Source organism: Cylas formicarius, unplaced genomic scaffold, assembly GCF_029955315.1.
Source record: "Cylas formicarius isolate icCylForm1 unplaced genomic scaffold, icCylForm1.1 PGA_scaffold_10__41_contigs__length_53128322, whole genome shotgun sequence".
NCBI classification, from domain to species: Eukaryota; Metazoa; Arthropoda; class Insecta; order Coleoptera; family Brentidae; genus Cylas; species Cylas formicarius.
Window position 1 is genome coordinate 2360824 of NW_026844214.1, and position 15873 is coordinate 2376696.

The following is a 15873-nucleotide window of genomic DNA, read 5'->3' on the forward strand; positions in this document are numbered from 1 at the left end:
AAAATTTTATTGCTTCTATTTCTGACAAAATTACTTTGCGAGAGTTTCATACAGTGCATGAAGTTCCTAAGCAATCTAATACATTGATTTTCTGTACGTGTCTAAGAAGTCGGAGGATGCAGAGATATTAAAATCACAAAAAATAGTTAAAATTTTGCCATCTAAAGTTATGGGGCCGTAACTACCATCAAATTTATGCTTCAGAAAGCGAGATCCAAAATGGACCTTGAACAACAACTCCTAAATCACAATTGCTTTATACTATTGTAATATTTAAAATATAGTGCAAATATGTAGAATTGGCTATAATTCTTTTTGAATGAATGAATCATGAGATATTGAAAAAAATAGGCAAAGCATGTATCCAAAGAGTATTGTAACTGAGTTTGGCAGTAGCTTTTAATAGAATAGAATTATAGAGTATGCCTTTTTTCGGGCACTTGTTCTGAAACTGTGCTTAAAATATGTAATACGTTTTCTTATAGTCGGTTTGTGATGGCAATAAAGTGCCAGACAGAATAAAATATTGTTCATCTTGCTTCCACTTGCACTTTAATATATGTTGTGCCGCTCTAAATGTCTATCTGATCATTGCAAGACAGCCGTCACTAACGATCACGATTATATCACTTGGGAGTAAGAGTTGTATTTGGTATTTATTAATTTAACTAGTAGGCCCATACTGAGAGATGTAGTCGTGTATTTTCTATGTAATAATAGATCGGAGTGCGAAAGATTAACACAATTCGTTAAATAAACTATTGTCAGAAAACTCTGTCAATAAAAATTAAAACAATAGCAAAACATTGGAAAAAAACCGTATAAAACATAATTTGCCCACGGTAATTATACAAGTAAACCATATTTACTTTGTATTTACGATAAAACATCTTCATCGTCGGAGCCAAAATTGGAACTGTTAGTTTTACCAGAAAATGATCCTTCGTCTACATTGTACAAGTGTATTTACTGTTTTATTATATGTTCTGTATGTGCTATGCAACTGATTCAATTTTTTTTAGTAACTGCCTGGAGAATTGCCTTTCAAACATATACTACTGTAGGACCATCTCGCCTCGCCTTACTTACAATATTTTTATTAAACAATATTTTGCACTGAGCCCACACCAATATTCTAAGGCATTTAAAATAACAATGGTAAGAAGGCAATCTTAAAACTTGACCCATTTCAGCAATTATTTCGTCTATAGCATACGGCATGTTTGTTTTGTAATTTTTGACAATTTTCAACAACTCGCATGTTAGACTATTTTCTGATTAATCCGCTTACTGCGCAGCCAAATGTTAATTTCTTCTATTCTTGCCTATGCATTTGGTACACATCACCAAGTCTAGAATGATATCGTGCATCATTCATAACAATTAAAGACGGCCTTTCGAGTTTTTGCAGCAGTTTTTCAAAAATACGACATTATTTTGTAGTACTGTAGTGCTAGTGCTATCGGAATGTAATAGGCAAAGGTAGAACACTGTCAGTTAAATGGGTGGGTTTTTATATTCTTAGTATGCGAGTGGAACCAAGTAAAATACTCTTGGTTTTAGGACCAACTACGCCATCGCAAATCGTATTGACTATATATTGTTTTCTACTGTTGTACCTTTCGGGTTTAAATTTAAAAATCTCGTCGCCTCAGTAATTCAAGCAGATTTATATCAATCACTGTGAATGGAAATTTTATGTATTTATTTTAGTTGCCTGTTTGATGACCTCGAGTTCTAATATTTAACTTTTTGCCAAAGGACTTTCTCTGTAACTAGACTGGGCTTTAGATAAATAACTCAGACAACCGGTTAAACTAGACGCTCCAGCTACAGCAGCACTGAATGGAAAAGTTGATAAATAAAATCTACTATTGATCAAAAATCAAAATTTTCAATTTATTCATCGGTGCAAGTTGCAACTTTCAATTTCGTTTAGATATCAATCAATATCAAAAGTATAATAAATAAAATATAAAATTTCTATCATTTTAAAACTAGACTCTTAAACTTTTTTTATGCATATTATTATATTATTCTAAAAGCCCGAAAGGATTTTACTACAAATTTAACTCATTTATTCACGGAGTTGACGAGTTCTAAAATCATATTAACCCTTTGCACTATTTCATCAACTCCATGTTTGTAAACAGTTCCCGGATGACGTACTTTTCATAAATCTCAAGGTAGATGGCGCTCGAGTCATATAAATTCAAATTAAAAATTCGTTAAATATTAAAGACAGAATTTATTGAACTGGAGTTCAATGTTAACTTAAAACATTAATCAAGAGTGTCATTAATTTTAGTTTGACAATAGAAACAAAAATTTATATAATCACAAAAAAAAAATACGAATTTAAACATTTAGCTGATATATTGAAAGTTCTCTCTGAATGACAAATTATATTATATAAAAAATTAGATTATTAATTAATCACCAGTGAGAACAAGCAATACAAGATATAAAAAATCACAGTTAAAAAGAGAATCACCAACATAACCTTAAAGGTCCACTACCACCCATCATTAACAGTTTCTCCACCTTACTGTAGAAGTTGTGTTGCTTTGAATGTTACTTTTTAACGTATTTCGGGTAAGCAAGGCCCCCAATTATCTAGTAACTACATGTTCTCAACACATATAGCAACATCTTAAATCTGCGTAATATTCCCAAAATTTAGTTTCCTCATTTGCAGGTATTAGATTTAAGACTGTGCCCTGACTGGCACTGGCGTCACTTGTTAGAAGTATTTTTAAAAGTTTAAATTGGGTATTTTTGTATTTAATAATTTATAACAAGGTTAAATATACTTTTGAAGGGTCACAGCAAATCAAATCATACACTTAAAGACATTTAATTAAACAATTAATTCTCGACTTATTAATAAAGTAAAAAAATAGTTTTTGTAACTGAAATTTTCAACCTAAAATTTTTTTAAATTATTTTCAACCACAATTTTCTATTCTTAGGATCTAAAATTCATTATAAGTTGTACAAAATTGACTGAAAATCAAGAGAACACCGCTTACCAGTCACCGTCGGGTATGGTTTCCATTTTTGGTTTGAAACAATAGGTGTGGTACCCCCGATCGCAGCTGTCACACAAAAGTAACTTGTCCTCGTTGTCGCCGCTGTGGCAGAACTGGCAGTTCTGAAAAATCAAAGAGGTTGGCACCCGTGCAAAAATTATTGTAGTTGCAAAATTCTATCCCGCAAGGGGTATTAAAAACAACCACAAATATAAGTATAGAAAAAGAGTATCGCAGAGGACGAGGAAGAAAATCAAAGAAATCCAAGCGAATTATAAAGAAATAAGGAAAGAGCGGATTTGAGAAAGGCAAAAAAAAGATTGTCTAAAAGCGGAAGATGTTTGTTAGGCCCATGTAGGTACACACTTTTATTAATAACATTCCGTTGTTACTGAAATTATGGAAATGTTTTTGGATTTCGTGTATCAGGATGGAAATTGGAATATGACATCATGAATAATTTTAAGTTATTAAGACATCCTGAGGAACGACTATGAATACAACCCCCTAGGCGAATCCGGGATAAATATACAAATCACCTGAACAAAGCCTTTATCTTATTCTACTAATACTTATTTTTTTTGGTTAAACAATAATCAGTGATAGTTTTCAAACGTTGCTTTTCTAACAGCAAAATTCGATACGCGGATACGATAAAATTCGGTTAGAAAAAAAAAAACTGTAAACTTTTAAAATTCAAACGGTATTAGGTTATTATAGATAAAACACGGCCCTATATAACTTTTGTGTAAAGTGTCTTCAGCGCCTCTAGCGGTAGTTTGCTGGCCCGCATTTTTTGATTTGTCAGAAATGTTTATTTATAGATTTAAAACAAACTTGCTAAATATTTTTGGAATCCACTAACCCATACACATATTCGAAGTCTGAATCGACATGAAGCCCTACAAAATCGGCTATGACGTCACGTTGCACTTTCATCACGCGAACGATATTAAAAGACATAACCTATAAAGTTACGTAGTATTCATAGATCTGTTTAAATTAGGAGAATATGAAAAATTATAAGTCTAACGAGATATTTTTTTAATGAGTGAAAATACTTAACCAGACTTGAAAAGTATTTTCACTAAATATTTTTGCGACAAGTGAAATATTAACGTCGTAATTAATAAGTGTTAGGTAGGATTTTCAGCTGTTCGTGACGTCACGAGGTACATTTTGCTGTTGACATTTATCAGCTGGACATTTCTTCAGTTATTTTTGAGTTGAAAATGGTTTATCGTTATTGCATCGTGCCAGAACGCAACACTAAAACTATTTCTGCTCCGGTAAGAAATATTTGTTAATACTTTTTATAACACTTCTGGATTCCTCCTGCGTCGGTATTTGCTGACTCGAACTAGCTAACGTTTCGCCAATCATCTCGTTGGCTTCTTCAGAGCTTGACCAAAACTCGCTCTGCACCTGCTTTTATATTGTTTGAAAGGGGCGGAGCTAAATGAGGGCCATAAACACCGTCTCGGATGACTGATTCCCATATAGGTGAAAGGTGAAGTGACATAGAATCCCTCTTTTCTAAAGTCCCTATCCCTGAAACTCTCAACATTATTTCAGATATTTTAAAATCCGAGAATCTAGACCCAAACTTGCTTATCTTAATTTTTCTAGCAACGAAAAATCCGAAAGTTCATAGAAATCTATAAACAACCTTAACCAATCTTAACCGCGACTCAGACCAATATCGGAATCAGTCATCCGAGACGGTGTTTATGGCCCTCATTTAGCTCCGCCCCCCTCAAACAATATATAAGCAAGTACAGAGCAAAATGCGAGCCAGTTTCAGTTAAGCTCTTAAGAAGCCAACATGATGTTTGGCGAAACGTCAGCAAGTCGCCGTTAAGATTGGGTAAGGTTGCTTATAGATTTCTATAAACTTTCGAATTTTTCGTTGGTAGAAAAATTAAGATCAGCAAGTTTGGTTCTAGATTCTCGGATTTTAAAATATCTGAAATAATGTTGAGAGTTTCAGGTAGAGGGATTCTATGTCACTTCAACTTTCACCAATATGGGAATCAGGCATCCGAGACAATGTTCATGCCCATCCATTAGCTCCGCCTCCTTCGAACAATATAGAAGCAGGTACAGAGCAAATATGCGAGTCAGTCTCAGTCAAGCTCTGAAGAAGCCAACAGGATTATTGGCGAAACGTCAGCAAAAACCTACGCAGGAGGAATCCATAACCATTGTGAAGCCCACTTTGCGTAAGTATTTTATTTATTATTTATTTAAAAACTAAAGGTACTTAAAAAAAATTACTTTCGAATTCATTAAATGAAAGATAAATAGTGACCTAACCTCACTTTTGTTAGTTATTATTATTATTATAGTTTTATCGAAGGGAGGCATTTTTGCCTGCCAAAAAGACAGAAAGCAGACTTGCCCACTACTTAATCGAATGACAGTTATAAATAGAACAAGATATTTTAAGGGAAGTCACTATTTTTAAACTTATCGATGAAAAAATATTGCATATTTTAAAAAATGAGCATAACAACATTGTCTCCACATACCTCGTGACGTCACAGGCAACGGAGTAGCGTTTTTTATGACGTCAAAGTTAAAATCCGCAGGCGACCTTTCTAGAATTGAGTAGAGAGTGAACATGTTGTTTTTAGAAAACATATTCCGGAGTGTAACTTATCGTATTTTAGAAGGCAATTACAAAGTATTCATGTACATCCAAAAATATGTGCAAGGACACCGGTTGGCATTTAATGTATTGTGACGTCATATTAAAAGTGCTCCGGGTGAACTGTAAGTCTCGAATTTTGCGCAGAAATATTTTTTCCCATTAAAAAACCATTAATAAAGTTTTGCCTTAAATTTAAAATTTACTATATGCGATTATATAGTGAATATAAAAAACGCGCATCGAATTTTGCCGTAGGTACCCGCCTTTACCCCGGACCGCGCGCCCACTCACACGCAAAATAATATTAGCTACTAAAAGCGAGTGAAGCACCCACACTCTGTTTGCTGTTATATTTGCGAGCGTTCTGCAAGCTAAATTCTGTTGGGGGGCTCACAGCTTTCATTATGCTTTTGTCCCACGCGATGGACGATTCGAGCGAGTACAGGCACATCGCCAGCTGGGCAGAGGTGACGGCCCTGTTGATGGCCTCCCGCCAAACGGTCAAACCTTTCGGGATCTCGTCGGGACCCGGTACCAATTGAGACGGTACCGTCGCCGTACCGGCGGACGCCGACGACTCCTGGTTGGTACTGCCGACTTGGCTAGTGGCTTCGCCAGTACTCGAACGGATGTTGGTGCTGAAACAAATGATACAGTTTGAAGTGAGTTCATCAAGTTCGAGTGCTTTGCTTCGCCTTGAAACAACTATTTCCGATAAATAACACAAGATTGTTTGCTTTCGCAATCTCACAACTAACCGAATTATCCCATCTTGTGCAGTTTTTCATTTATGGCTAATAGTTTACCCACAAAAACGACAATTTTCAATGTCTTTCAGATTTTCTACTCATTACCAGGTGGCCCACCAAATAAAGGAAATCGGCCATATATCAGGAACCGTTAGTCCTACAATTTAGAAAAAGAAAATTTATGGGTAAATCGGCCGAGAGAAAAAGCTGGAAATTATTTTCAAGTTCATAAAATGGCCGCTAGGGAGCGTAACCTCTACTGTAAAATAGAAAAAACGGGTTTCCTCAAAAATATTCCAAGTTAACCTATATCAAAATTTGTTTTAATTAGTAATCCATTCTGGAAACATCTCCAAGTCCAGGTCTTACAACACTGTTTTTTTTTATGGGGAACAATCAAAGATATGCTAATTTTTCAAAGAAACTTCCACAGGCTACTGTAATACTTTTTATAAAACTTCTGGATTCCTCCTGCGTCGGTATTTGGTGACTCGAATTAGCTAACGTTTCGCCAATCATCTCGTTGGCTTCTTCAGAGCTTGACTAAAACTCGCTCTGCACCTGCTTTTATATTGTTTGAAAGGGGCGGAGCTAAATAAGGGGCATAAACACCGTCTCGGATGACTAATTCACATATTAGTGACAGGTAGAGATCTGAGTCGCGGTTAAGGTTATTAGGTTGCTTATATATTTCTATGGACTCCCGGATTTTCCGTTGGTAGAAGAATTGATTACATGCAAGAATTTTAGTTTTATTGAATAACATTTTATGTCCGGTTTGTGCTCGGCAACTGCCGATAAGTTTATTTGTCTTAGTCTTAAGGATCTTTCCTGTTCTTTGAGCCTAGCTGATATTTTTCGTCCGGTCTCTCCAATGTATTCTTTGCCGCATATGCATGCAATGCTGTAAACTCCTGGCGTCTCAAATGGAATTTTGTCTTTGACGGATCGAAGATGTTGAGAGGTTTTTGGATAAGCGGTAAACCTGGGTTTGACGTTATACTTCTTCAGAACTTTTGATATGTGTTCAGTGATGTTTTGAATGTAGGGAAGGATCACAGTGGCAAGTGTAGGATTGCTTTCGGCCTCATTGCTATTGGAAGGTTGTGGTGAAGTGTATTTTTTGATGGAAAGTTTAATATCTTTAATGTGGAAATTATTAGAGAGAAGAGCAGAGGTAAGGTGTTTTAATTCTGGGTTCAATGACTCGGACTGAGATAGTTTTACGACTCTGTAAACAGGAGAGTTAATAATGGATGGTGATGTGACATTGCATTCAGGTATCAGCCTGTATGTAGGTTTTCTGTAAACAGAATAACCCAATGTTGAAAACCTACTGTAGATTTTCTATTTTGTTTTTCCTTAATTTTTACTTTAATTGTTACAGTTACTGTTGTTTGTTGCTTAATTTACTTGTTATTGTTACTTGTTTTGAATTTTTAAACTATCATAATTATACATATTATTTTAAATCGTTGATGGTATAAAATATGACGTTTTGATTTTACCTACAAAAAAGGCCCATCACCCATTACAAAAATCCTTAAAATTAATTAAAAAATAAGAATGATATGCTTTTTTAAAATTCTTTAAAATAATTAGGTGTCAGTATTTCAAAAACCATTAGATTTAGGTATAAGACATATATATACCAAATTATAGTATTTTGACCCGCTCGGAGAAAAAATATCAATAACATGCGCCTCTCATTAAAAAAAAAAATGAATACTGCAAGTTGAAATTAAAAAAAAAAAATCTCTTTTAATTTAAGACACCCTGTATAATTTTAAAATACCTAGTCGTGGCAGATCACCAAAATGTGTTTAAAATTTGATCAAGTAGTCATTACTGCCAGCAGTTAGAGACCATATTAACTACGAAAATAATTTTGTATAAAAAAATTTATATAACCTCAATTTCTGACTAAACTATACATAATTCGAATGAGTAGTTTCTATAAACGTTACCTTTATTTTTGGCAAGGATTCTAAAAATATTAAAATATATAGGGTGTTTTGTTTCACATTTTGAAACTAATGTCAATTTAGCACTTATCGAACAACCCGTATATATAAAAAATAGATAATTTTTAAATTTAGTTTAAACCATAAAACTTTTGTATAAACTTTTTTTTCCTAAAATCCGTAGTTCCTGAGAAAAGGTACAGACCCCCAATAATGTGCCCACTCTTTACCTACTTTCAACTAATGTATTAATTAAAATCGGGACGCATCTAAAAATGGTAGCATTATAGCTAAGACATACGGATCATGCTTAATTACGTCACCATACGTCACGTAATTACACAACTGCTCCGGTTGGAGTTCAATTACTATTATCTTCGGAACATATCAATAAAAACAAATGATCGGCGTAAAGATAAAAAAATTATTCATTACTTTTAAAGATTAAAATTCTTTTCATAGTTTGTTGCTCTCTAGTGCAGCGGTTTGCAATAACTCAAGTTTTTTATTTATTCAATATTCAGTATATGTTATTCGGAAAAACGTTGGTGATATTTTCATTGTTTGAATAAACAATGACTCGCATTATAAACTAGTGTTTTTATGGTAATTGGTGACACTATTAATATCTGTGAGGGTAACTTAACGTTACTTTAAAAAGGGACTTTCATCTTCCGTTTCTAAAGAGTGAAGTTGACGATTTTTTTTTTTAATTTGCGACGCGCATTTGCTTTTTTTTCATAAGTTCAAAAGAAAAATAAAGTGTGGTCATGTGAAAGTGAAAACTCACATACAAAATCTTGAAATATCAATTTTAAATCAATCAATAAATTCTTTTATTCTTACTTGATTCCCAGAGGAGGCTTCAAATATCTTCTTTCGATGTTCAACTCGAGGGACGACAGTCGCTCCCTTACAATATTGACGATATCCCCTTCCGGTATGTCTTGCGAATCTCTGACGGGCATTTTCCATCCCTTGACCTGCATGCTTGCGCTCGCCACTTTATCTTCCAGAGCTTCCACCTAAAAATCGAAAACACAAAATCGCAAAAATTACTACCCGAATTATTTAGTGTTATAATATAGTTTAAAAATAATAACAGTTTTTAATTGCATGATTTAGTTTCGCCACACATCGAGAGACGTAGCGTATGTCCAAAATACTTTACATAATTAAGTAGTTAGAGTTAAAAACATCTAAAAAAAAACGAAGATTTATGTTAAATTAAAAATTAAAATAATCAATTTTCAAAAAGGTGAAATCAAAAAATGAAACGGATATTGCGGGAAAAAATAGTCCAAATTTTACTAATTGCCAAAAACGTCTTTTTACGTTCTATCGTTTCACCGACGCAAACGTAAAGAGTAACTTTATATAAACACAACACATAACCTAAATTGTGGGCTTAAACAACCAGTATGTTATAACATTACTTAACATTGTTTGGTACTGACAAGAAACGGATAAGATACTATACTAAAGGTGGACTAAAGGCTCTCATGAAGTCCGCATATGCATCAAGGCGCGCTTAACTTTCAGTGAACCACTCTCGTATGCTTTGGATGTTGCAGAAAAAAATATTTTTGTTTATAAATATTAGATACGTAAATGTAAAAAGTCAGCTTAAATATTTCTAGGTGTTTTACTTCTACAAATACAAGTTAAAAAAACATATATTACTTATGATTTTTAAAAATAACCTCAGAAATTCTTATTTCTATGATCAAACTAAAAAGAAATGATACTTTTTTTGGTTTAATAACATTTGTTTTTAAAATTTAACGATTTTTTTATTTTTAATTTATATGACTTGAGCGCCATCTTTCTTGAGATGTATAAAACGTCTCGGTAATTATGCCATCCGAATACTGTTTACAAACATGGAGTTGGTGAAATAGTGCAAATAGTTTATACGATTTTAGAACTTAAGCTTATTTTATGTCAGTACCGTGGAATGAAAAATTGGAAATTTGTTTTTTGTTCTTGACGCTTTGAAGTTGTAGTGAAATCCTTTAATGCTTTTATTTTTACAAATTTTGAACTCAGGTGGCTTTTACTTGATGAAAATCCATTTAACAAAATAAATAATAACTAAGAGTTCAGATTTTCACGAAATTATATATGTAAACATTTGATAAAGACACGGTGTTGTCGAAACAATTGTCATGTCATTATTTTTATTTTTCCAGTTAAATAGATGAATCATAACGCATAAAAACAATGTAAAAAGTCTAGTTTTAAAATATTAGAAATTTCCGTAAAGTAAATTTTAAATTTAATTTTAAAATGTTAGTAAATGTAAGTAAAAAGTAACAGTAATCATCCAAGTTATTATTTGGGCATGTGTAGGCAACACTTCTTGTTAACAATGCGCTCCAATTTTCATTTAAGAACTCAAATTTATTTTCTGACAGTACTGTGAATAAATGAGTTGAAGCTGTAGTAAAATCTTTTGAGGCTTTTACTTTTACAGTAAAATAGATTAATAATATGCAAGAAAAAATTGAAAAATTCTAGTTAGTTTTAAAATCTTAGAAATTTTGGTAAAGTAAATTTTAATTTAATTTTAAAAATTTGGTAATTTTAAGTAAAAAAGTAACAGTTAGAACGAAATCATCCAAGTTATTATTTGGGCATGTGTAGGCAACACTTCTTGTTAACAATGCGCTCCAATTTTCATTTAAGAACTCAAATTTATTTTCTGACAGTACTGTGAATAAATGAGTTGAAGCTGTAGTAAAATCTTTTGAGGCTTTTACTTTTACAGTAAAATAGATTAATAATATGCAAGAAAAAATTGAAAAATTCTAGTTAGTTTTAAAATCTTAGAAATTTTGGTAAAGTAAATTTTAATGTAATTTTAAAAATTTAGGAATTTTAAGTAAAAAAGTAACAGTTGGAACAAAATCATCCAAGTTAATATTTGGGCACGTATGGGAAACACTTTTTGTTAGCAATACACTCCAATTTTCATTTAAGAACTCAAACTTATTTTCTGTCAGTACCGTGAATAAATGAATTGAAGTTGTAGTAAAATCTTTTGAGGCTTTTACTTTTATAGTAAAATAGATGCATAATATGCATGAAAAAATTTAAAAAGTCGAGTTAGTTTTAAAATCTTAGAAATTTGAAAAAAAAAATAGTAACAGAACGGAATCACCCACATCTAATGTTATTTACTCAACTTAAGTTCAATTAAATTATTAAGAATATCATAAAAATTCAGCAACTCGATTCTATTTTATTTCCCTTTATCTCTGACACGTACATTTTGAAAAAATATCCTTTAGGCATTTTTTTTTTAATTTTGATCGCGCCTCACCTGCTCGAGCAAAAATAGATCGACCCGATGGGCGACCGCCCTGTTCCAGGATCCAGGTTCGTCCGGTGCCGGTGCTCCGACGTCGGCGTAGCTGACGCGGTCGATGTGCTCTCCAGACAGTTCAGTCAGCTCATTGTCGCCTTCGGCTATAAACAGGCGACCACGCCTCTGGTAAGTCGATTGCATGTACACGATGAAGTTCCGCTTGAGCTCGCGTTCGCGCACGCCTCGCACGTGGAGGTTGTCCAAAAGCTCGCGCAGCTGCTCGCAGCTCGTTACTCGCCACCAGCCGTACCTTTTTTCCGGCGGTACCGACTTCTTGGTACCTACAAATCAACCTGGTGTTATTTTGTCGAAGACCTGAACCAGCAGTTATTTCAGTGTTCGATAAATATACGTAAATATTTCGAAAAAATATCGGTGGTGTGTGAAAAAAAAAAAAACACTCCGGAACGCGCTTGATATATGACTAATGAACTAAAGCTGTGTCAACAATACATGGGTATGGTGTGTCCCAAAGTATGTTGTCTTGAATTTTGCCGGGTCCTCCATCAGAAAGTATTCATACGCTAATACAAGAGAGGGGAAAGAGACCTCAGGGCAAGTAAAAATAAAACTAAATACATGAAATTAGATAGAAGGGAATCCACACAGACAGAAACCTAATTACAGATAATGGGTCATTCGAAGAGTGAAAGTACCTGGGCTGACAGATAAACAAAAAAAAGGCATAAGAAAGGAAATGCAGTACCTTATAGTCATAGCTGCACTGAGCAATTTACTTCGACCACGCAATCTACCAAGAAAAAAAAAACTGAAGACATAGTGATCCGATTGTTGGATGTGGTGAAATAAGGGAAATGATTAAACGCCATGGCTCACTTGTATAATAAGGTCCAGGAGGCTTGCATGGACAGGTCAATTAGTCAGAGTGGAAAATGGAGACCAATCGCAAGAAGGCCACTAGGGCAACCTAAACAAAGGTGGTAAGATAATGTCATATATTGGGAATACGAAATTGGGAAGAAGTAGCAACGGATAGGACTAGGGCGGTGATCGAGAAGGCTAAAACACTTAAAGTATTATTCGGTCACGTTAAATAAGTAGTAAGTTACAAGACATGGGCGAGACAGATTGATATCAATCACGTGTTTGATGATATTACTTATCATTAGATGCTAAACCAATTGAGAGAAGTGTGTATGAACATAAGTAGAACATTCTTTAAAAAGCAAGCCTTAAAAGAAATCTATTTACAGAAATGCCAACATTCTTGATAAAGGATATTGTTAAGAGTGTATTATTGAATGAAAGAAAAAACACTGTAGTTTTCAATCTTATCTGGATAATAGTAAAGAATAGTAAACAAAGAAAATTAAGAGGCTTGTTGACTCCTGGTTGTTTGGTGTTAACTATGATATTATGGAAGTGATAAATCAAGTGGGTGATAAATTTAATAACAATGTGATTTAATTTAATTTAATTATTTTATTTTAAGTATTCAAGTATTAGACTGAACAAATTTCTCAAATTCATTGTGCACATGATATGTTTTCTGTATGTATTATCTAATTCCTAAAATAAATGTTATTATTATTATATTTCCTTTATCACAGCCAGATTCTTCGTACTTGGAACAAACAGGAGAATGACAGAGATGACACTTCGATACACACAGTACAGTATCCAATAAAAACTTAGTTAATTTTTCAAAGAAACTTCCGCAAGCTACTCTAATACTATTTACAAAACTTCTAGATTCATCCTGCGTCGATTATTGCTAAATCGAACTTGCTGACGTTTCGCCAATCATTCTGTTGGCTTCTTCAGAGCTTAACTGAAACTGACTCGCATTCTGCTCTGTATCTCCTTATATATTGTTTAAGGGGGCGGAGCTAAGACAGGGGCACAAACATCGTCTCTTTCGTTGGTAGAAGAATTGATTACATGCAAGAATTTTAGTTTTATCAAATAAAATTTTATGTCCGGTTTCGTGATTGTGTTGCTGATGAGTTTATTTGTTCTAGTTTTAAGACTCTTTCATATCCTTTGAGCCTAGGTCTCTCCAATACATTTCTTGTCCCATATGTTTGAAACGCTTTCTGTCTATGACGGATCGAAGACTTTTGAACAAATGGTAAATATGGGTTTGATGTTATATCTCTTAAGAAATTTGGATATGTGGTCAGCGAAGTTTTGAATGTAAGGAAGGAGAGCAGTGGCAAGTGGTGAAGTAATCGAACGCTTAATACCTCTAATGTTGAAATTATTAGAGAAAAGAGCAGATGTTTTACAGCTCTATAAACGAGAGATTTGATAACTGATAATTTTTGGGCCGGTTACATATAAACAGAATGACCCAATGCTCGGTCTGGTTTTCTATTGATAAAAATATCTAAGAATGGTTTCTAACTCAATGGTAAAACATATGTGAGAGTGTATAGAGTATATATGGCTAAGGAAATTTCTGGTTTTAGATAAGAAGGTGTTCTTCTCATTTTTCATTTAAGATAAGAAAGTTTGCTTCCAGACTTTAGAAAAAATGGATTCTATGTTCTTTCAACTTTCACCAATAGGGGAATCAGTCATAGGAGACAATGTTCATGCCCCTCCTTTATCTCCGCCCTCCTCAAACAATATATAGCTGTGTACAAAGTAGACTGGGAGCCAGTTTCAGTTAAGCTCTGAAGAGCCAACAGTACTGACGCAGAGAGTTTGTAAATAGTAGAAAATATGCTAAAACCATAGTTTTTAATTTGCTGACCGTCACTGTGAGTTTAATTTATTGATGAATATGCGCGTTTCGGCCATATTAATTGTTTTTTTTTGTTGAGCCTTGAATAACCAAATAAATAAATAAACAAACGGTACCGGATGCGGGCATGCCGTGCCTCTGGATGTGCTCGAGCTGGGCCCGTTCCTCAGCTGTCATCTGAAGCGGCGCCGGACTGTCGCACCCGTGATGATAGTTGACCGAATTCGAGCCGGGAGGCGGGAAAACCGGAATCTTCAGTTCGGTTATGTCGCGGGTGCACGCCCCGACGTTGCCGTTTTCCCATTTGCTGCCCGTCGTCAGATGCACCTCGTCGCACGTCGCGCAGTCCGCGTGCAAAATGCTGAACCATTTCCGCTCGCTCTCCTCGATCGCCTCCACCTTTATCTCGTTCTTGATTTCCGACTTGAGCTCCTTGAGTATCTCGTTCTTCAGTTCCTCCTTCACTTCCGCTTTGACGTCCGCCTTCAGATCTTCCTCCGTTTTGTTCTCGCGCTCCATGCACTGGCCCAACCTCTCGAACAGGTTAAACTTCCGGTTCGCTATCGGCACCGTCTCCTCGTCCTCCACCCCCGGCTCCTCCTTCTTAATACTGCGAGATTCTTTCAGTTTTTGTTCCTTCTCCATTTCGATATTCCGCTCCAGGTTTTGTACTATATCGTCGACGCTTTTCTTTAGTTCCGCGAGATTGCGCTCGCTCTTGTCCAGTTCACCGTTTTCGACGTTCTCTAATTAATCCAAAAGGATTATTATTTGGAGACACTTGGAATCGCCGCCTGGATTTGGCGATAGATTTGAGGACAATGGAACTATTTACTTATTAACAACAGGATCCTTGAAGACATATTTTTAAAAAGTATCCCCCATAATTGAAACACTGACGTCGTAATAAAAAATCAAAATTTGAACTGGACATTCTAGTTGCTGTTTGCGTGTTGACAGTTATCAGCTTGACATTTTTTCAGTTATTTCTGAATTTAAAATGCTGTTGTAAAATTACAACCATTTTTGATCTGAGAAAAATATTTATTAATTTTCCTATTCAAGTAAAACAACGAAAAATGTAGCTAAAAGTCTTTTTTCAGTTGAATCAGGATATGGAATGGAAAATGCTCGAAGCTCAAAAAAGATTGAGAAAAACTATAGTACAATTCAAGCAGTACTGAATTGGGAGTTTTACAAAAAGGATATACACAGACATAAAAAATTTCCTCATGTTGCAAAAAAATTAGACACGATAAAGGAGCTAGGAGATTCTGCTTTTACAAAATCCTTCGGTCATATTGAAAAATAAAATCAAACACAACGGCCACAATGCGTTGCTTATCTCCACTTAGTATGACGTCAAAATGACAGGGAGAAGACGAGTTTTCTAGG

The 15873-nt window shown here is 34.5% G+C and overlaps 1 protein-coding gene across 9 annotated transcripts in view; it reads right to left on the minus strand.

Annotated features, from left to right (window-relative positions):
- The window catches only part of LOC132700053 (bromodomain adjacent to zinc finger domain protein 2B), a 131331-nt gene that overhangs the window by 10519 nt on the left and 104939 nt on the right, over nt 1-15873 (minus strand). For all 9 annotated transcript variants that reach the window (XR_009618597.1, XM_060667175.1, XM_060667210.1 and 6 more), the window contains 5 exons: nt 14595-15224; nt 11724-12049; nt 9245-9423; nt 6080-6323; nt 3033-3154 (listed from right to left, as the gene is read on the minus strand). Coding sequence is in view for 8 of the 9 variants with exons in the window: in XM_060667175.1 (XP_060523158.1) it covers nt 3033-3154; nt 6080-6323; nt 9245-9423; nt 11724-12049; nt 14595-15224 (1501 nt within the window). In the remaining variant the exon portion in view is untranslated. The remainder of the gene's footprint in view (nt 1-3032; nt 3155-6079; nt 6324-9244; nt 9424-11723; nt 12050-14594; nt 15225-15873) is intronic.